Raw genomic sequence first — 22,538 nt, 5'->3', positions numbered from 1 at the left:
AGTTCAAGCCCCACATTGGGCTCCATGAGCATGGAGGCTACTTAAAAGCAAGGAAACAAACAAACAAAAACAAAATTAAAGTGTACAACTCGGGGGGCACCAGGGTGGTTCAGTCAGTTGAGCTTCTGACTCTTGATTTCCTCTCACGTCATGATCTCAGAATCATGAGATTGAGCCCTGTGTTGGGCTCTGTGCTGAATGTGGAGCCTGCTTAAAATTCTATCTGTCTCTCTCTCTCTCCTTCTGTCCCTCTCCCCCAACTCTAAAATTAAAAAAGTGTACAATTCAATGGTTTAAATAAATTCACAGAGATGTGTAACCATCACCACTGTCAGTTTTAGGACATTGTCATCACCTCAGAAAGAAGCCTTACGTCTTTACCATTCTGCAGTCCCCAGTTCACCTGCCCCACCAAGCCCTAAACAAACACTAATCTACTTATTGTCTCTATAGATTTACCTATTCTGGACATTTCATATAAATGGGATCATACAATATGTAGTGTTTCATGACTGACTTCTTTCATTTAAGCATAGCGTTTTCGAAGTCATTCATGCTGTAGCATGGATCGGCACTTCATTCTTCTTCATGGCTGAGTACTATTCCATTGTATGGGTATGTCACATTTTGTTTATCCATTCATGAGTTCATGGACATCTGGGTTGCTTCCGCTCTTCGGCTGTTATGAATAATGCTTCCATAAGCATCTGTGTGTATGTTTTTGCATGGATATACATTTTTCATTTCTCTTGAGTATATAGTTAGGGGTGGAATTTCTGGGTCATATGGTAATTGTATTTAAGTGTTTGAGGGAACTGCCAGACTATTTCCCAAAGTGTCTGCACTAGTTTACGTTCTCATTTTAATGTTAAAAAATTTTAAATGTTCGGGGCGCCTGGGTGGCTCAGTCAGTTGAGCGTTGGATTTTGGCTCAGGTCATGGTCTCACAGTTCATGGGTTCGAGCCCCGCGTCGGGCTCTGTGCTGACAGCTCAGAGCCTGGAGCCTGCTTCGGATTCTGTCTCTCTCTGTCTCTCTCTCTCCTCTGCTCACTGTCTCTGTCTCTCTCTCAAAAATAAAAACATTAAAAAAATAAAAAAAAATTTAAATATTCTTAATTAAGTTATAGCCATAATAAAAACTCAAACACTATCAAGGGCTACAAAATGAAAGGAAACCTTACTGCAGACAGCTGGGTGGCTGACACGCTTCTCTTGGAGCACTGGGTGCGGACGTTTACTTTGTTCTGCACACCACATTCCTTTAGGGTGGAATAGGAAGGGTGAAGGGGGAAGAGAAGGACTGAATTTACATTTTGATTATTTATTTATTTTTATTTTTTCCCCACTCTCTGCCTCCCTGAATCCACATTTGTAAGAATAGGTATTTTGCCTCCTAAAAAAAAAAAAAAAGGTATTGTGCCTCCTTTATTAAGTTTCATAGAACTGGTTTACAGGATTTAATTGATTTAAAGGATTAAATTTTTTTTTAATGTTTATTTTTGAGAGAGAGAGAGAAAGAGAGAGGGAGAGTGTGCAAGCGATGGAGGGACAGAGAGAGAGAGAGAGAGAGAGAGAGAGAGAGAGAGAGAGAGAGAGACACAGAGTATGAAGCAGGCTCCAGGCTCTGAGCTGCCAGCACAGAGTCCTAGGCAGGACTGGAACTGACAGAAGGGGAGATCATGACCTGGGCTGAAGTCAGATGCTTAACCGACTGAGCCACCCAGGTGCCCCTAAAGGATTTTTTTTAAATTTTTTTTTTTTTTTACGTTTATTTTTGAGACAGAGAGAGACAGAGCATGAACGGGGGAGGGGCAGAGAGAGAGGGAGACACAGAATCGGAAGCAGGCTCCAGGCTCTGAGCCATCAGCCCAGAGCCTGACGCAGGGCTCGAACTCACGGTCTGTGAGATCATGACCTGAGCTGAAGTCAGACGCTTAACCAACCGAGCCACCCAGGCGCCCCAAGGATTTTTTTAAAGGGAGGGGCGTTCAAGACTTCAAAAAACTACCAATCTGCTCCAAAAACCGTTGCCCCTATTACAATCTCATCAGTATTGAGTACCCACCTCTCTGCACCCTCATAAGTAGTTGAGTAGTGCGTATTACAATTTTATATAAATCTATGTATCTGTCAGTTTGTTTGACGCAAGGAGTCTCCTGGCAAGTTTTCTATTCCCCCACGCTTTCTCTCCTGTAGAAATGAGAAGATATCTTTTTCCATATTCATGTTATTATTTCAACTCCTTCAATGTGACCCGGCCCCAGGGGGGCGCTCCAGTCGAGGAGACCGCCTCGAACAGGGCCTGGTGAAGCCCACCTGGCTGTTCGCTGCAGGAGCCGGGACCCACGACCTCCTTTCCCGGTGGTTCTACCTAAGTGCCGCGGGGCAGCAGAGGGCGCTGTGGAGCCAGAGCCGGACTCCGCCCCCAGGGCAGCGTGCCGCGCCCCCGTGACGTATTTCCGCGTCATCTGCCGCCGAGGCGTGCTTCCATTGGCTGTCGGCGCGGCAATAGGGGCGGAGCCGAGTGGGTGTGTGGGAAACGCAGCAGTCCGGGTGGAGGGGCGAGGCTTCCCCCTTCCCCGCCCCTCCTCCGCCCTCCATTCCCTCCCTGGGACGGCTGCGCGGAGCGGCGGGGAGGGCGCCGGCGGCGGCTGTACTTTCCAGGCTGAAGCTGGAGCAGGGCTTTGGCGGTGTCTATCGAACCCTAGGGACCGGTTGACTGAGGAAAAGAGGGAGGGAATCCCGCGCTGCCGAGCTGCGCCGCCTGGGAAGTCCTTCGATTCCTTGCGCGCCAAGCCGAGCCCCGGGCGAGTGGGGCGGGGGTCCCCAGAGACCGCCAGCGGCCCCTCGGCGCTGAAGGGACCACGCGGGGCGCGCCCCCCGAAGGCTGCCCCCGGGCCCGTGGCCCCGACTTGGCCCTGCGCGGCGGGCGTGGGGCAGCTCAGAGGGAGGAAGCAAGAGAGGGGCCGCCCTCCCCTCGGAGTTAGAAGCGCCTTCCCGGGTCCAGAATGCCCAAGAAGAAGCCGACGCCCATCCAGCTGAACCCGGCCCCCGACGGCTCCGCGGTTAACGGGACCAGCTCGGCGGAGTAAGTCTGGGGTGGGCGGCGAGCGCCGGGCCTGGCTGCGGAGGCCCCTGCTGGGGTATAGGAGCCGAGTCGGGTGTGCGCGGCGCGCGGGGCTCAGCTCGGGTTCGTCACGTACGTCTCGGGCTGGCAGGGGCGCGGAACTCCTGGCTGCCGAGGTATCGGTGACTAAGCAGAGATTGTGCTCCTGACTCAGACCAGTCGGTGGACCCAAGGTGTCCCGATTTTCCTCCTCTGTCGAGCCTTGCAGTCATCCTTGATCCCTGGCCATTCACTTTCTCCCCCCCCCCCCCCCCCCCCAAGATGAAAACTGCCTGCTCTCCCACCCCTCCCCGGCTGTTTTCCCCAGATCCTAGTCTGTACAGGGGAGAAGGGAGTAGATGTCCTGGAAAGAATTAAGATCGCTTCTGTGTCTTTGAGGCCGGCTTAGGGTATGAAGTGTGGAGTTGGGACTGGTGAGCAGTGTCCTCACCTTTGTGCGTGACACCTGTGGGCCTGGAGTGCCTCGTTGCGGCTGCTCGCTGGCTAGCAGGGGCGTGGGTACACCAATATCCCCGTGGCTTTCCCCTGGCCGACTTCAGGGGCTGAGGGTCCTTGGCCTTCTTCCTGGAAACTATTTTGTCTCCAAGGGTGCTGCTTTCTTCTTCTTCAACTGCTTGCTTCATTCATTCATTCATTCATTCATTCATTCATTCATTCAGAAATGCTCCCCACTAGTGTCTCTTCTAGCTTTCCGTACTTTACCATGAGCCCTAAACTCCTGACCTGAGACAGGAACTCAAAGCCAGGAAAACCATACACAAGGTGCTCCATCCTGCGGGTTCCAGTATGTTCGCAAGCCAGCGCTTTATCTCATTAAACAATGATGAGGTTGTGCCATTGGGTGTTTCTGAATTGCCACAACTCGTGTTGCGTCCTGAGTGAGGGACAAGACTGAGGGAGAGAGATCGGACTAGCTGGAGAATTAACCGGAAAATATTTGGTTCTTAATCTTTTATTTGCACACTGGAGATGCATGGAAGCTAGCTGATGAAATGGTGGAGTAGGCCTGAGCCTTCTGCCCTTTGGTGATTTCTATAACCTTCCTTTCTCTCTTTAGATTTTAATAGCCTGGGGACCTTCTGGGTTCGTGGCTCTGTCCATCTCTTTCATGATCACAAGGCCAGTGGTGGACCTGTCATGTGAACTGAGCCAGGTTCCTCAGACCTGCTCCCAGCAGACTCCCTTCAGTACATTACTGTAATGTTGGGGCGCCTGGGTGGCTTAGTCGGTTAAGCATCCTACTCTTGATTTTAGCTCAGGTCATGATCCCAGGGTCATGGGATGGAGCCCCGCCCTGGGCTCCGCACTGAGCATGGAGCCTGCTTAAGATATTCTGTCTCCCTCTCTCTCCCTGCCCCCCCCGCCCCTCGCCTCCACGTATGCCCCTCCTCCACTGGTGCTTTCTCAAAAAAAAAAAAAAAAAAACCAAAAAAACCTGAAGTGTCTCTTTTGCATAATATTGACTTGTAGAGGTCAGATTCTTTGTAGGCATTTATTCAGACTTCCTGCACAGGATTTTATCCCCTTAAAACAAACTAAAAGTGCCCCAGCACAGGGCAGGGCAAGTTTTGACCACAGTGGCTGGTTGAATGTTGTGGCCTGACCATCCTGCTCCTATTTGATTTGGAGGTGGGTACTGAGTGGAAGTACCTGTTGTCATTCTGTTGTTAATTGTGACACCACAACTGTATTTTTGCCAAGCGGAGGAATCTCATTAAAAGAAAATACAAGGAGGAAAAGAATAAACTACCCTGGAGTTGGTGGCAGAAAAATTTGGTGGGACTGGGAGATTCTCAGCAGCGGTTAAGAGGTTGGACTCTGGGGTCAGGCTAAGGTTGAAGCCTTGGCCCTGTTATTCTGTGGTTTTGTGACCTGGGGCTGGTCTCTCAGTCTCCCGAAGGCTTAGTTTTAGTTTTCTCACCTGCAGAAAATGGAGCTAATTGATAGAACCCACCTATGGTCTTTGTGAAGATCCAGGGAGCTAATAATACATAGTAAACCTTCCATAAATGTTAGCTGCTGCTGGTGTCTTCCTTACTGGGTAATGTTGAGAAAGCTGAAGGAAACTAGAAGGTAATTTCCGTTTGTGGTGGTGGGTATGTATGTTAAGGTGCCTTTGCTTCTGGATAAAGGGCTCTCCCAGCGATCGCTTAGGTTTTTGTATCATCTGCATGTACCTCCATGACTCATTGCTGTGTTACAATAGGAGGCATCTCTGTGTAGGCTGCCTGAGACAAACAGGGACTGTTGCCCTACACTTCCTGGCACGAATGGGAGGAAAGCTGTACGCACCTTCAGCTTTCACCTTTAAGAGTATTTCTCAAGCAAGGCTGCTGTTCTCGTGATTTCTGTGATTAGACCGGGGCACAGTTCGGAACGCGGTCCTGTCCAGTGACATTAAGGATCTCTTGGTAACTGGCAAGGTTGCTTCTTCTCTGTGGTTGCTTGGCACTTTGGGCTTTACCTCTAACTTAGCACTTAAAGCATTCAGACAGAGCTGGGTTACATGGGACCTGAAGTTTATGCAAGTTGTGGGGGTCCTTGAAGAAAAAGAGGGCACAAATACCTCTTTTGCGAGTTTTGCAGAAATGTCTGAGCATATTGCAAGGGAGCTAAGTGTTAGCATGAAATGAATTGGAAATAAGATCATATTATTCCCGTTTAAAATGGTTTCCTGGTTCCATTGCAGTTAGAATGAAATCCAGACTCCTATCGGGCTGTGAGACCAAGTGATTTGCCCACTGGGGCCCCCCACCCCCATCTCTTCGACCACATTTCCTGCCGCTCCTTTCTTCCATTCTGCTAGTCTTCTTTCACTTCCTCCTTGGGATGGTCTGTGTTTCCTCCAGGCCCTTGCACATGCTGCTCCCTTTGCCTAGAATGAATCATCGCTTCCTCTGCCCATGCTAGGAAGGAAGCAATCATCATCTCTGCCTCAGTGTCATTTCCTCAGAGGTGTTCACAGACCACCTAATCTCTAAAGGAGGTCACTTTCCCATGTTCGCCAGATTTTTTTTTTAAGACAGGGCACTTAAAAGAGTGCCTGTCTTTTTTTTCTTTTCCTTTCTTTTCTTTTCTTTTCTTTTCTTTTCTTTTCTTTTCTTTTCTTTTCTTTTCTTTCTCCTCCTCCTCCTCCTCCTCCTCCTCCTCCTCCTTCTTCTCTTTCTCCTTCTCCTCCTTCTTCTTTTTTTTTTTTAAGTAGCCTCCATGCCCAGTGTGGGCCTCGAACTCACGCCGGACCTCGAGAATAAGAGTTGCATACTCCACTGACTGAGCCCGCTAGTGCCCATCACCTGATTTTTTTTTTTTCTTTAAATGACATTTGTTCACTGTCTCTAACTTTTTTTTACTAGGATGTTTGAAAGATCCCTCTCTTCTGTACACCATAAACTATAAGGTTAGGGCAGCCTTTTCCTGATTCATTGCTCTGTAAGTAGTACATGGAATACGGTAGCTGGCACATATGAAGTGCCAAAATGTTTGAGTAAATCAGTGGGTGACTTAAATTTCTAATATTTGTACAATGTATTTAGCAAACCTTTTTATACTTTTCCGTTTTTTTCTTTTGTCTTCCCCTTTGCAGTCATTTCCCCGTCTCCATTTCCTTTTCTTTCACAGGCACCCACTCACCCACTCTACGGTATTGAATGCATGGTCTTATAGTTCCATGTTTTGTTGGGTATGTGTACCTTTGGGAGGTAGATGGCGTTGTTTTGTGTGTTTCTGTGCGTAGAGTGCTGAATGTGACTGTGTTGTTATTCAGCCTTAAAAAAAGGAGATCCTACAATTTGTGACAACGTGGATGTACCTGGAAGATGTTATATTAAATGAAGTAAGCCGGGGCACCTGGGTGGCTCAGTCGGCTGGGCATCCGACTTCGGCTCAGGTCATGATCTCACGGTTTGTGAGTTCGAGCCCCGCGTCTGGCTCTGTACTGACAGCTCGGAGCCTGGAGCCTGCTTCGGATTCTGTGTGTCTCTCTCTCTGCCCCTCCCCAACTTGTGCTCTGTCTCTCTGTGTCTCTCAAAAAATAAATAAATGTAAAAAAAAAAAAAAATTTAAATGAAATAAGCCGGACACAGAAAAAAAAATTACTGCATGATCTCACTTACGTGTGGGATCTAAAAAAAAATAGAAGCAGAGCAGAGAGATCAGGGATGGGGAGGTGGGGGTGTTGGTCAGAGGGTACGACGTTGCAGTTAAGGGGCGCCTGGGTGGCTGTCAGTTGAGCATCCGACTTGACGCTTGATTTGGGCTGGGGTCATGAGCCCAGGGTCTTGGGATGGAGCCTCATGTTAGAGATTGTCTCTGTCTTTCCTTGGCTCGTGTACTCACACTCTTTCTCTCTCTCTCTCTCTCTCAAAAAAAAAAAAAAAAAAAAAAAGAAGGGGAAAAAGTTGCAGTTAACGTAGTATGAATAAGTCTAAAGATCTAGTGTACAGCATGGTGACTATAGTTAATAATACTGTATTGAATACCGGAAATTTGCTAGGATAGTAGATTTCAAGTGCTGTCCTGCGCACAAAAAATGGTAACTGTATAAGGAATATATTTGTTAATTAGCTTGACTGTAATCATCATTTGTCTATGTGTATCAAATCATCATGTTGTTTACTCTAAGTATATTCAGATTTTATAAAAATTACTATTGTGCTGTAAATGTGCCTCAGTTGGGATAGATTAGGTTACGCCGAGCTAACACACAACCAAAAAATCTTACAGTTTAACACACTTGCAGGTCAGTGGGAATCTCTGTTCACTGGCTTCCATTAGGGATCCAGGCTTATGGAGGCACCGTCTCTGAAATACGTTCACATGAGAAGGGCATTTTGTAAACCACGTTGTCTCCTAAAGTTTTTGTCCAGAAGTGACACATGTCACTTCTTCCATTTCCTTGGCCAAAGCAAGTCACATGGCCACGCTGGCCTTCAAAGGAAGGGGGGCTTCTGGGAAGGAGGAGAACCAGGAATATTTGAACAGAGTGACCACCCCCAACTTTTGTTCCGGTTTGTCTTTGCTTTTTTTTAACCAGATACCGTGTTTCTGACCTCTATTCATGATGCTACGTGATACTATTGACCATTCCTGTGCACATACCACATTTTACTTCCCCTCCTCTGTTGATTCCTCTAGATTTAGACAACTTTGTTTTCAACCTCTGGCTGCATCAAACAGCGCGGTCACGACCATCCTTGTGCACGTCTCCTTTTGGACTCTCGTGAGAGTTTCCTGTGGAATGTACTCAGAAATGGCATTGCTCGGGGTACGTTGGGTCTCCTTCCATGATGAGGCACATCCTTAATCTCTTTCTTTGTTTCTTAAAGAACACTTTTCATTCATGACGAGAACACTGAGCCCCGAGAAGAAATCGCGGCACAGGGCATTTCCCCCAAACCTCACATTTTCACGCAAACCTTGATTTCACACGAGTCCTTTGTACTTCCCGACTTTTTTTTATTTTTTATTTTTTAATTTTTTTAAATTTACATCCAAATTAGTTAGAATATAGTGCAACAGTGATTTCAGGAGTAGATTCCTTAGTGCCCCTCATTTATCCCATCCCCCCTCCCACAACCCTTCCCGTAACCCTCGGTTTATTCTCCATATTTATGAGTCTCTTCTGTTTTGTCCCCCTCCCTGTTTTTATATTATTGTTTGCCTTCCCTTATGTTCATCTGTTTTGTCTCTCAAAGTCCTCATATGAGTCAAGTCATATGATTTTTGTCCCTCTCTGACTAACTTCATTTAGCATAATACCCTCCAGTTCCATCCACGTAGTTGCAAATGGCAAGATTTCATTCTTTTTGATTGCCGAGTAATACTCCGTTGTGTATATATACCACATCTTCTTTATCCATTCATCCATCGATGGACATTTGGGCTCTTTCCATACTTTGGCTATTGTGGATAGTGCTGCTATAAACATGGGGGTGCATGTGTCCCTTCGAAACAGCACACCTGTATTCCTTGGATAAATAATAGTGCAATTCTTGGGTCATAGGGTAGTTCTATTTTAATTTTTTGAGGAACCTCCATAGTGTTTTCCAGAGTGGCTGCACCAGCTTGCATTCCCAGTGACTTTTTTTTTTTTTAAGTCTATTTATTTATTTTGAGAGAGAGAGAGCGCGTGCGAGCACGTGTAGGGGAGGGGCAGAGAGAGGAGAGAATCCCAAGCAGGCTTGGCACAGAGCCAGATGAGGGACTCAAACTCACGAACCGAACTGTGGGATCATGACCTGAGCCGAAATCAAGAGATGACTCTTAACTGACCAAGTCACCCCGGTGCTCCTGTACTCCCTGACTTTTAGTTTCCTTACCTGTCCAGTGGAGATGATAATGGCTTACAGAATCTTTACCTTAATGGCCTACAAAGGCCCCACCCAGTCAGGTCCTTGGTTTTCTTCCACTGCCCCCTCTACTCGTGCGCTCCAGCCCACTGTTCTCTGTGCTGTCCCACAGCGGGTTGGGCATAGTCTCAGGTCAGAGCTTTTGCATTTGCCATTCCATCTAACCTGGGATGCTCTTCTCCCCAAAATGTGCACTGGATGCTTCTTCTCATTTCCTTCAGATCTCTGTACAAATGTCTCTTCACAGAGGTCATCCGTGATCGCTCTGTCTGTAATACAGCACTCCCTGTCCTTCTCTACCCCGTTATGTTGCCCGGATTTTCTTCAGAGCACTTCCGACTAACATCACCCTGTGTGTCAAGTGTTTTTGCGCTCCCCTGCCTCGCTAATACGTAAGCTTCACGAAGGTGGGGGCTTGGCTGTGTTCCTTGCCCAGTGAGGAGAACGTCGTCCGGTGTTCAGTAGCGACCTGGTGATGACACAGAGCATGCCTACCTCCCTTGAGGGAGTGTCGTGAAGATTACACAAGGTCGCACGTGTAATAGTGCTTTGAAGGCCATGAGGTGCTGAGCAAACAGGAGGCTGCATTGCTTGGCCTTGGTGGCATCCACAGATTTTGGCCCTTGAACTCTTTCACCGTAACTCTAAAACACTCAGACGTACTTAATTATTACTTATTGTTGCATTCAGGGCATAACTCATGGCATCAGCACTTCTGCCAGGTTTGTAAGGGACACACGTCCGTTAGAATGTGAAGGCCCTTGAGGGTGGGGCGAAGACAGGCTGATGTGCTTTTCGGGGGTCTCTTAGGGCCTTTTCTGGGACTCATTTTGTAGTTGTGAACTTGGATGTGTCTACCGCTCTTAGGCCGCAATAACTGATAACTGGTGCTGTCGTTTGAGAACTTCAGGTGAAGGGTAAGGCCAGCCAAAGCCTGTGTTCTTGGGAAGAACGCCCTCTGCTGTTGTTGCAGCAGATACAGAAAGGGCAAAAAGGTTCATAAAGATGACTTCACCCATGGCCAGGAGATATGCGGGGCCCTTGTTTGGTCATGAACATTTAGAATATTCTCCTTTCGGGGTACCTGGGTGGCTCAGTCAGTTAGACGTCTGACTTCGGCTCAGGTCGTGATCTCATGGTCTGCGGGTTCGAGCTCCGCGTCGGTTTCTGTGCTGACAGCTCGGAGCTTGGAGCCTGCTGCTTCAGATTCATGTCTCCCTCTCTCTCTATCCCTCCCCTGCTTGTACTCTGTCTCTCTCTCAAAAATAAGTAAACATTAAAAAAATCTATTAAAAAAAAGAATATTCTTACTTTCACTTCTGCATCTTTGCAAGAAAGGCAGAGGATACTTTAGTAGAGTAGCTGTTGGCCTTGCCTTACCCATCTGGTTTGATTTTTCTCTTTCCCAGTTGCACCTGTTGTGATCCACACTGACCCCTTTACTGGCCTCCCTTTGCTCCAGCATACTGCTTCCTACCTCTGTCTGTTCTTCCTCGCATGGTTTCCTTTGTCTGGAATGCCTTCCTCTGCTTTCCTACATGATTTTATTTATTTATTTTTTTTCTCTGTGTCACCACGCTTTAGCTTCTGTGAGGGCAGGGACCGTGACTTTCTTGTGTACCGCTGTTTCCCTGGCATATAGCAGACTGTCTGGAATGAATGAATCCTGCCCATCTTTCAAGACCTGGCATAAATCTCATCTCCCACATAGTGTTTTCTGAGTAACTCCATGCTACTTTAGGACTTGGCTTCGAGACTTAGTTATATCACTTCTTAATTGTTGATCTCGGCCATGTCATTTAACTTCCGTGAGCTTCCGTTTTCCTTATGAGTAAAGCGAGGATGATAATATAACAAACCTGTGAGGGAAGGAGAGCAGGTGAGCATCATTTGAAATAACGCATGTGAAAGCACTACGCATGTGAAAGCACTTCGCATGCTGTTCAAAGGGGAAGTGTTGTTAATGATGCCACTTTGATTTCTTCCTCCTCAAAAAGCTGTTCTCTTTTGCTCTTAATACCAGATTACAAATGTTGATAAATCATGTTGATTTGGACATTTTATATGCTGCCTGTCTTAAAATCTAAGCCAAACCACAGGGCGCCTGGGTGGCCCAGTCGGTTGAACGTCCAACTTTGCCTCAGGTCATGATCTCTCAGTTTGTGGGTTCGAGTCCTGCATCGAGCCCTGTGCTGATGGCTCAGAGCCTAGAGCCTGCTCCGGATTCTGTGTCTCCCTCGCTTGCTGCCCCTCCCCCATTTGTGCTCTGTCTCTGTCTCTCAAAAATAAACATTAAAAATTTTTTTTTTAAATCTGAGCCAAACCTGTATCTAATCAAGCCTGAAACCCAACTTCCTGTTTACAGTAAATGCAGGGACAGAGGAACAAGTTAAATGACACCAGGAGGAAACAATCAGACAAATCCAGGATGTGGAACATTCTCTATGACAACTGACCCAGTTTCTTTAGAAAGTCAGTGTCACAGGCAAAAGTCAGGGAGGGGGGGAGTGGTGTGGTTTTAGAATAGCGGACTTAAGGGGACATGCTAACCAAATGTAATGCATGAACCTTGGGTGGATACTGCTTCAAAAATGAAATAGCTATAAAATGTATTCTTGGGACAATCTGGGAAATTTGAATAGAGAATTATTAATTTTTTAGATGTATTATGATTATGTAGGAGAAAGTTGTTATTCATAGGTGATGCATGAAACTTACTTGAAATGATTCAGGAAAGGGGTGCCTGAGTGGATCAGTCGGTTAAGAGTCTGATGTCAGCTCAGGTCATGATCTCACGATTCGTGGGTTTGAGCCTTGCCTAGGGCTCTGGGTTGACAGCTCAGAGCCTGGAGCCTGCTTTGGATTCTGTATCTCTTTCTCTCTCTCTCACTTTTTCTGCCCCTCCCTCACTTGTGCTCTCTGTCTCTCTCAAAAATAAATAAATAAACATTAAAAAAAAAGGGTTCAGGAAAAAAGATACACATGCACACATAGTAGATGAGGCAAATGAGGCAAAATGTTCTCAGTTGGTTAGTTGGTTAGTTTATGAGTTTCCCTTTTATTCTTTCCATCTTTCTGTATGTTTCGAAAAATTCCTAATACATAATTTAAAAGTACCCAAAGAGCAAAATTCATCCTGAGTCTTAATGCCCTTTTTAATGTTAATTCACATTTTCTCTTTCCTCTTTTGTACTTCTGGTCTATATTGTGTAATAAACATCGCGTTAAATGCAATATCATTTTAAAACCATAATGTTTTCTTATTCACTAACTGTTTTTTCTATGTCTCTTTTCCTTCAACTTGATTAGGGACCATACCTTTTTAGACCCCTGGGTCTGTAACACTGTTGATACAGCAAATCATTGGTAGATTGGACAAAACCAAAATAATGTTTAAACAAAGAAATCAACAACAACAAAAAACCATCTTGCTAGCTTTCCTTTGTATGTATGAGTTGGTAGTATTTCCACAGGCTCCCCAGGAAGCACAGGTTAAGCCGTGGTGAATGTTTCTGACATGTTGAGAAAACAAACCCAGAGAACCCACAGGCTGGGCAGAAAGGAAGGTTGAGCCTGAAAAGAAAGCTGAAGGTCCCGATTTTGTCTATGTTGTTTCCTTCCAGAAGCTGCTGGTTTTGGAACATCATGTTATTGTCTTACTGCCTCTTGTGTCTTCACTTCATGTCCTGTGCCCTGGTTCTGTTACCTGAAATCCCATGCGAGCCATTCGTTTGGAGGCTCCTGTACCTGTTTGCTAAGTTAACTCCTCCGAGGATGAATGGTGTTTTGTTTTGAAATAGCAGGTGTTCGTTCTCTGGATCCTGGTGCAGGGCAGACTGTGGAAAATGTTGATCCTGCCTCGAATTTCTCATTGTAGTCCCAGGGGCATCCTGCTTTGATGTCAGCAGGGGAGTCAGGTTAAGAAGAGGTTACACAGGGGTTAATAAAAAGTGGACAAGGGTGGTGTGGCCTCTTCCCCCCCAACCCTCCTTTTTTTTGAATATTTGCCTGTTTTAGTAGAACTTTAAAAAAATTTTTGAATGTAAAAACACCTTTTGAAAAAGGGAACTACAGACATTAAGTTTTCTAGTGTAGCTTTTTGGTGATTCGATTATTTACATGGTTGTGATCAGTGGATGTGTCCTCTCCACCCCCCTCGGTTTTACACATAGACATAATTCTCCTGCTTGTCATTTTTTGGCCGAAGGGTAGAATTTGATTGGGTCTGGCTTTATAAATGATACTTTCATTGATTATTTAGGTGGCTTCCAGATTTTTATTAGGTACTGATGGTCTTGTGTTTTGAACCAATTTATTCTGCTTTTAGATTAATTTTCACACCAAATCAGAGGCGACGAACCATGTTACTGCTGTTACATGTTTAGAGAATATGTTCCAAAAAAAGATGCAACCAATTATATTTCAACTTTCTTAAACCTCAGGAAGGTTTTTTTGTTGCTGTTGTTGTTTTGTAAAATTTAGTGATTTTTGATAGTTTAATAGGCACTAAAGGGCTCCTTTGAAGGTCAGTCTGCTTTATCTTAGATGCTAGGGGGGCTGTATTTTTGAAATGGGATTATTTTCTGTATTTCATCAATTCCATTTAAGCTGTCTTTATTGAATGCTTAATGTAACTCACTGTCCTCGAAGCTGTAGGTAGTTGAGTAAGATTGCCTTTGCCTCCAGGGATTCGAAAATCTCCTAGGAGGAGAGGGAGAGGTAGCAGGGGCCCAAGAGGAAGGACACAAATGGTTGCAGAGTAAGAAAAGTGCCCTGATGTACAAAGAAAGTACTGTCAGAGCTCACTGAGAAGAGGAAGATGGCACATCCAGTGGGGGAGATTAGGAGAGCCTTCACGGAAGAGATGACATTTGAGCTGGGTCTTGAAGGATGGCTAGGATTTCCATGGGAATGGGGGGGGGGCAGGGCATGGCAGGAAGAGCCGCTCCACATAAGTGGGAAAGCCTGGGATGCCTGGAGGAGCCGGCAAGGAGTTGAGCGTGCTGGGTGCATAGGCGCGGGTCGTGGGAGATGAAGCTGGAGAGGTAGGGGGGCCGCTTTGGTGGCACCAGCTAGACATTTTGAAAGGCTGCATGCAAACTTTTCTTCTCTTGTGATTTCTTGATAGATTCATCTAAATAGTTATTATGTTGCTTTGTATTTTATTTGTTCATTCATGTCTTCCATTAACCTCTGCACAGTTACTTGTCTTGTGGTTTGTTGGGGTCAGTGTGCTTTTTGTATCTTAAAGTTTTATCAGTTATGTGGCTACTACATTGTCCCACTGGGATGTTTTCCTTTTATGTTGCGTTCAGAAAACATTTTTGTTTTTTTTTTGTCTTTGGAAACATGTCTTTTGTATGGGATAGCCTACTTTCTTTTAGTATTTGGACATATCTCGTCACAACTTCGCAGGAACATGTGGCTTCTTTTTCTTACAGCCTTTTTTCTCTTTTATATGGCTAATTCCGTCCCATCTGGGATTTATTAATGTGTTTGATTGGAGGAATGGGCCTAATTGTTGAGTTCCAGTATCTTACTAGAGTTTGTTAAGTTTATCTACCTATCTGTTGTATTTTCCGGTTTACTTTTATTTGGTCTTTATGGTATTTCGGTGTATTTCTAAAATTTCCTGGTTAACTCTTATGTAGTTTTGATAGTCTTTTTTTTTTTTTTTTTTTAATTTGGTAGGGTTAATGGAAACTTAAGATTTTTTTAAAAGATTTTTAAGTAATCTCTATGCCCAGTGTGTGGCTTGAACTCACAACCTTGAGATCAAGAGGCACATGCTCTACTGACTGAGCTAGCCAGGCATCCTTAATGAAAACTTGAGAAACTTTCATGGTGTACCTCTCCATTTATTAATGTCTCCTCTTTCTTCTATTGTGGTGTTAGTTCCTTCTGAATAATTCTGTTGTGTCCTGAGTTAATATTTCAAAGAGTTAACATTTTGTTGCCGTTATGGTTGAACATTTTTAAATTTGTATTTGCCATCTTGACCATGGTTTGAGTTGTATGAATTGTTTATATCCTGCGGCTTTGTTAAATTCAATTGTATCTAGTAACTTAAAAATTTTTTTTTTTACTGTTCATTCATTTTTTTGAGAGAGTGTGTGCAAGCAAGCAGAGGAGGGGCATAGAGAGCGGGAGACACAGAATCTGAGACAGGCTCCAGGCTCTGAGCTGTCAGCACAGAGCCCAATACGGGACTTGAACTCACAGACTGTGAAATCATGACCTGAGCTGAAGTCGGCTGCTTAAGCGACTGAGCCACTTAGGTGCCCCCTATATCTAGTGACTTTTGGATTGAATATAAATGCATTTCTGGATTTACTAGTGTCATCTTCAAAACATAACTTATTTTTTCCTCTGAACACCGCTGTATTTTATATCCATCTTTCATCGCTCTCAAAAGCAGTTCTTATGTCCCAGGGGAATACCATTAACTATAATGACGCTTCCCAAGGACCTTCTGGGCAAGGAACATTTCTGCTCTTTCCAAGGAGCCATGAAAATAGGAAGCAGCTGCCTAGCTTTATAGAAGCAGAGCCTGTTCGGGGTGGATGGGACCTTGCATATCCTCTAGCCTCCTCCCTGCATTTGGGAGATGAAACCAGACCCAGAGGGGAGAAGGAACTTGCTGGGAGTTCACACAGCTGGAGTGGAGGAGGTGGTTTTCAGGCTTAGATTTTCTTATGGTGTATATATTACATGTTTTCATTTGGGATACTTGGTTGGAAAATTTTCTAGGTTTATCCAGCACCAAATTTTGGTAACTTTATCCAGTATCCTAAATAAATTTTTTTAAACTAATAATCTGCATTTTTTTCAAGTAATCTGAAGTTCTTGAACAGGCGGCCCTCTATATCACCACTCTCTTAGGTGTTTGAGTGAAAAGGGAATAAGGAAATGAGGAGAGGAAAGGGTATTTTAGTCCAGGATCCTTAGTAGGAGGGCCTATTTTTAAGCTTCATAATGTCAGTTTTAAAAGCAGTGGTTTTCAAAATAACCACAGACAAAAGTCCCCTTGAAATGAATGCCTTTCTGGAATTGACCTATTTTGAGTTTAACTGTTACCACGAAAGGTTCAGTGTCTTGAATACTCTTAAATGCATTTACTTTTCAGACAAAGTCGAACAGTGAGTTGAGTGAACGATCTACATGGGTTCCAGATTCAGGTTAAGTATAGAAGTATGGGAAGGTGGAAGAAGACTGGACTAGCTGGTTATAATGTACTTATAGGTTTGTCTGGATCCAGGTTAATTGTATTCCTTCATTGAGTTTTAACTTCCATTTCCAGGTTAGTTTTAAAAAACTAGACCTTCACCACATTTGAGAGTCCAAAGTCATTTGCCCCATTTGATTTCAGACTGTCCTTGAGTAAACAGTCCTTCAAGACTGTTGGGCCTGTCGGGGCAGGGGTGGGGTTGGGGGGAGGCGCTCAGAAGTTAGCAGGAATTCCAAGCTAACTGGAAACCTTTTGTCTAATGGCTTACTCAAATCCAGAGTGAAATCCTACCAGAATGTCAGTCTGTATTTCAGCTTCTTCCCCCCCCCCCCCCAGCCCCCAACAGGAAGAAGACAGCAGCTTAACATTCCAGTAATTATTATTAATAGAAAATTTAGGGCCCCCTGGGTGGCTCAGTTGATTAAGCACCTGATTCTCGATTTTGGCTCAGGTCATGATCTCGCGATTTAAGAGTTCTAACCCTGTGTTGGGCTCTGTGCTGAGTGCGGAGCCTGCTTGGGATTCTCTCTCGCCCTCTCGCTCTGTGCATCTTCCGCTTGTGCTCGCTCACTCTCTCTCAAAATAAATAAAGTTAAAAGAAGAAGAAAAGTTATCCTACTTCTCTTAGCCATTCATTTACGTCCACTTTAAGACTTGGTCACTGGAGCTGTGGACAGGTTCCATTTACCAGAGGATGGACCAGTGGAACACTTGGAACAGGCTTTTAACACATTGTATTAATTTTTAGAGACTGGGTGCCTGGCTGGCTCAGTCGGTAGAGCATGTGACTCTCGATCTTGAGGTTGTAGGCTCGAGTCCCACTTTGGGTGTAGAAATTACTTAAAATCTTAAATCTAGATAGGGACTGCAACAGTTTTTATTGTTTTATTGGAACATTCCTTCTAAAACATAGTCTCTTTTGCCTTGTTTTATTTTGGTAACTAAACTAATGCTGGGTTAGCCATAAGTGTAGCTTGTTGCATTTCTATTTCTGCATATTCTGAATCACTGAGCAATTACAAAATGAAAGGTTATCTGCAAGCATTTCCAAATAAAGAAGCCATAAAATATTAGGGGAAGTCAAGGGGAGAGTTCAGGAGGGAAGTACCAGAAACCACCAACAGGTGTTCGGGTGGCACTGGACAGAGTGTCAGCTTGGTATGCGATCATGGGGACGAGTTTTGTGAATTCCTGAATGCTCGTGTGAGGTGGAGGGGACACAGGGTAAGAGGAAGTCAGCAGTTCCGGAGGCACAGAGGACTTGGCTTCCTGGCTCGCCCACAGCTGAGGACCCGAATCAATTCCGGAACAGGTTGCATTCTCGACAGACAGGGGCTGCATCTGTAGGAGCACGGCTGTTGATGCGTGGGGTAATAATTAAGTCCCGGCCCTTGATCAGGACGGGACAGGTGAAGTCAGAAGACCTGTGAAATTGTATCCCTGAAGGACACGATAACTGGAAAAATAACTACCGTTTGTTGAGAGCCTCTCTGTTCTATTTACGTGCATTATCTTGAATTTGCACTAAAATTCTGCAAGAAAGGTTCTAATATTCTGTTGTCCAAATAAGGAGAATGAAGTTCAGGGAAATGAAGTAATTTGCAGAAGGTTGCACAGCTAGCAAGTGGTGGGATTAAGTGTAGAACCCAGGTCTGGCCTCCTCTGACATCCATGTTTTTCCCCACACAGCTGTTCAAAGATTATGTAAAATGCTAGAGGTCTATGAAAAAAATTTTTCTAAAGTAAGTTCTCTGCCCAACGTGGGGCTTGAACTCAAAACTCTGAGATCGAGTTGCATGCTCTACTGACTGAGCCAGCCAGGCGCCCATCTAGGGGCCTTTTTAGAGTTTCACTCTGCAGAACTGTAGCCACTAGTCACATATAACTATTTAAATTTCAATTTACCAAAATTCAGTAAAGTTTAAAAATAAAAATTAGCTCCTAAGCTGCACAAGCCACACTTCAAGGGCCTGAGGCTGCATGTGACTAATGGCTGCTGTATTGGAGAGCACAGATGAAAACATTTCCATCATTGCAGAAAATTCTCTTAGTGCCTAGAGGTCATCCAATTTTACCCTTTTATTAATTTATTTTTGCCCCTTACTTTGTGAAGGAGAAAATGAGGGACAAAGGAAGGAAGTAACCTGTTCAGTGTCCTAGGTCTGGTTAATCCAGTCCTTTGGACTGGTTGCCTGGTGGCTTTCCCCTGGTCCACACTCTTCTTTGAAAACAGTTAACAGGGGTGCCTGGCTGGCTCAGTGGGTTGAGCATCAGACTTTGGCTCAGGTCGTAATCTCGGGGTTCATGAGTTCGAGCCCTGCCTCTGGCCCGCCGCTGTCAGCGTGGAGCTGGCTTCAGATCCTCTGTCCCCCTCCCTTCCTCTCTCCTGCTCATGTTCTCTTTCTCAAAAATAAACGAACATGAAAAAAAAAAAACGAACAATTAACAGACTGGAAATGGGTGCCTGTTCTACTCTCCTAGCCTTGCCTGGCCTTGTAAACTAGATTCTTCTCCCAGAGTGCAGGCCTGTGTCGTCCCAAGTTCAAAGGGCATGTTCGGATTGGTTGCCCGTAAGAAAACGAGAGACCTTTGTTGGAAAGGAATTCCATGCTTGATGTATGAAACAGCACTTTGATTCCCCCTGGTTGGTTGTCTGCCTTCCTACCACTTTGTAATTGAACTTGCAGCTGCTAGCCATTTGTCTTCCAATCAAGGCCAACTTCAAAACAGTTCAAATGACAGAGGTATGTATACTTTGAATAGAAGCAGCTGCTTGTTATTTGCTGTTGATTCGAATGGCTTTTGTGTTAGGGTCAGATAGTTTAGATTATGACTCAAATTACAATAGGTTTCAAACTTGGGTGTTAAGATTCAAATGTATTAACGTTTATTTAACTGATATATATTATATACCTAATATATAGCAGCACTGAGCTGAGGGATGGATGAAATGGACTTGTGCTAAAAATTGACAAAGATGCCAACGTTATGGGTGAATATAATACATTTTAAATTCTTGTCTGAATTTTATTATTGGCACTTGCCGCCCATGTATTAACCTATTTGGTCCTGCAGTTCACTAAAAGCTCCAGTTTGGATCATTGCTTTGAAGTAAAGTGAAGAATCATGTGCAAATGTCCTTTTAGTGGATGTTATTAAAGACATTTAAATTATACACTCCAGTGTCTAAATGACAGTCTAAAGTGCATGTGTGTGTGTTTGGAGGGTGGGCACGTGGGAGCAAAAAGGAGGCATTGTACTGGGGTAATATTTTTAGGAAGCCTAAATGCGATATTTGATTTCAGTATGACATAGTCATTGGTTTAGAAAGTTATCTTTTGGAAACAAATAAGTTTGGTTTTTTTCCCCTAAAGAAATGGAAAAGTCACATGCATGAGTATGGTCAGAGATTAAAAACAGAAGTTGAAATGATGGCAGCGTACCCAGAAAAGTGCCTGTCTTTTCTGAGAGGGCAAAGGCAAAGGTAGTCAGGACATTGAAGATGGTGGAGACAGCTGGAAGGGGTCCCCGGGAGCCCTGATCTCTGGTCTTTCTTTAACTGCCTGAGGTGGTGTGGTGGTGGTGGTGTTGGGGGAGGGTGTGGGCAGAGCACCCAGTCGACTCCTTGTATTGTTTTATTGAGTTGGGTCTAATTTCCAAAAGGTTGGGGATGGGTTTATATGAGGGTTTTGGAGTCAACAGGCCCAGAGGCAGGGTGGTCTGAGGAGGACCTACTGTTTCACCCTGGGAGTTTTGGATTCTAACAGCACAGCGAAGAGCCCAGCTTCCCAATCAGGTTTTAAGTAATTGTTTCTGCCTCTACAAGTGTTTCATTTGAATCCAGAAATTAACCCATCTTCCAGAGGGGTCTGAAAGGCTGCAGGCTTCAGAATCCTCAGGCTGCAGTGCTTTTGAATAACTGCCTTGTGTAGAGGGAAAGTGTGAGATCTCAGCTCCTTCCCTGGTACAGCTGTTAACTCACCATGTGACCACCCTGTGCCTGCTTCTCTGCAAAGCGGGGTGATGGTATTGCCTTCCTACCTTTCAGGGTTTATATAATGAGCTCCGTATAATCGTATAGGTTACCACTTGGGCACACTTGCAAACTCACGGTAGGTATTAAGTAGATGCCATTTTATTATTGAAAGGAATCTGTTGCAATCTCCCTTTTGGCAGATAAAGAATCCAGGACTGCAAAGAAGGGTTAAAAGGTTGTCACACAGTAGGTTCTGCTGTGAATGTGACTTAAAAAAATTTTTTTTTCATGTTTATTTTATAATTTTTTTTTTTAACGTTTATTTATTTTTGAGACAGAGACAGAGCATGAACGGGGGAGGGTCAGAGAGAGAGGGAGACACAGAATCCGAAACAGGCTCCAGGCTCTGAGCGGTCAGCACAGAGCCCGACGTGGGGCTCGAACTCATGGACCGTGAGATCATGACCTGAGCCGAAGTCAGATGCTTAACCGACTGAGCCACCCAGGCGCCCCTCATGTTTATTTTAGAGAGAAAGAGAGAGACAGAGACAGTGTGTGAGTGGGGGAGGGGCAGAGACAGAGGGAGACACAGAATCCCAAATAGGCTCCAGGCTCGGCTATCAGCACCGAGCCCGACACAGGGCTCGAACTCACGAACTGCGAGTTCATGACCTGGGCCGAAGTTGGACACTTAATTGACTGAGTCACCCATGAGCCCCAAATGTGACTTTTGAGTAAGCATGGCCTGGAGAACATGTGATACGGGGGAAAGGTTTTGTTGGAGCCGACATATGTGGATTTGAATCCTGACCCCGCCTGTTACTCCTTTGAATGATCTTGTGCAACTTCTTTCACATTCTTGAGTCTGTTTGCACATCTGTAAAATGGGCATAGTAACACCCACCCAGCAGAAAGGATTCATAGACACTTTGTGTGTAAACTGCTTTTTATGATTAACAAGACTCCTGATAAGGGCTAGGGCTAGATTCCCTGCCAGGGTGCCTTATTCTCTATCAGGTGAGAAGGAGAGAAAGTTCTCACCTCCCGAAACACTTCCTATAATGGGACTCTTCAGCTATTCTTTATCTAGGCAGATAGAATAGAGACAATGCTGGCATATTTGCAATTTGGGGGATGTGCAGGAAGTATTTTCAGTGAAACAGGAAGCTGCAAAAGGTGCGTAGGAAGCAACTGCCACTCAGTACATCCCAGTGCAGACTCCTCCCAGCTTCTCCAAGGACCACCATCTATATGACAGGTACCACCCTGGAAGTTGGCTTTCTTCTCCCAAGAGTTTAAAGAGGATTTCCTGGGCCGAATGTGCTCGTGTGTGTGTGTGTGTGTGTGTGTGTGTGTGTGTGTGCGCGTGTGTGTGTGTAGTAATAGGGAGGGGTAGGCCCTGACCTAAAGGGAAGGTAACACTTTGTTCTTCAAGCCAGATGTTTGCAGGGGGGGTTCTGCTCTAGGTGACGTTTGGGTTTCACTTTTTCATGGTTCATCCAGATGTCTTCCCCAATGGGTCCTGGCCTTTGCTCACTCAGACTGTCTTCTGGGGATTCCCTTCTCTACCTTTCAATCCATGTTGGAATCCTAATCTTGTGTTAAAGCTCAATTTGCAGGTTGCCTTTTGTGTAAATCTATCACAGACCTGGCCTCCACCCCACTCTAAGCAGTGGTCGTCTTTCCACCTTCCAGGGCCCTCTGCCTGGCCCATGATGCTTTGGTTGTTTGTGTACTCCTGTCCAGTTGGACTGAAATTGGGGAAACCTGGGACTGGGTCTTTTCATCTTTATCTCCAGCGTATAGCGTATTTCTTAGCATCTGGTTTGGTGAAATTTTGCTGAATGACTAAGCCCTGA

General features: G+C 45.0%; 1 protein-coding gene across 1 annotated transcript in view; it reads left to right on the top strand.

Moving 5' to 3' along the window:
• The first annotated feature begins 2,561 nt into the window (after window positions 1-2,561).
• Window positions 2,562-22,538, top strand: part of MAP2K1 (mitogen-activated protein kinase kinase 1) — a 79,197-nt gene continuing 59,220 nt past the window's right edge. Inside the window, exon 1 of the mRNA XM_042988584.1 lies at window positions 2,562-3,089. Within this exon, the coding sequence (XP_042844518.1) occupies window positions 3,010-3,089 (80 nt within the window). The 5' untranslated portion in view covers window positions 2,562-3,009. The remainder of the gene's footprint in view (window positions 3,090-22,538) is intronic.

This window comes from Panthera tigris, chromosome B3 (genome assembly GCF_018350195.1).
Source record: "Panthera tigris isolate Pti1 chromosome B3, P.tigris_Pti1_mat1.1, whole genome shotgun sequence".
Classification (NCBI taxonomy): domain Eukaryota; kingdom Metazoa; phylum Chordata; class Mammalia; order Carnivora; family Felidae; genus Panthera; species Panthera tigris.
The sequence above is the reverse complement of the archived record's forward strand: the minus strand, read 5'-3'. Positions and strand labels throughout refer to the sequence as shown.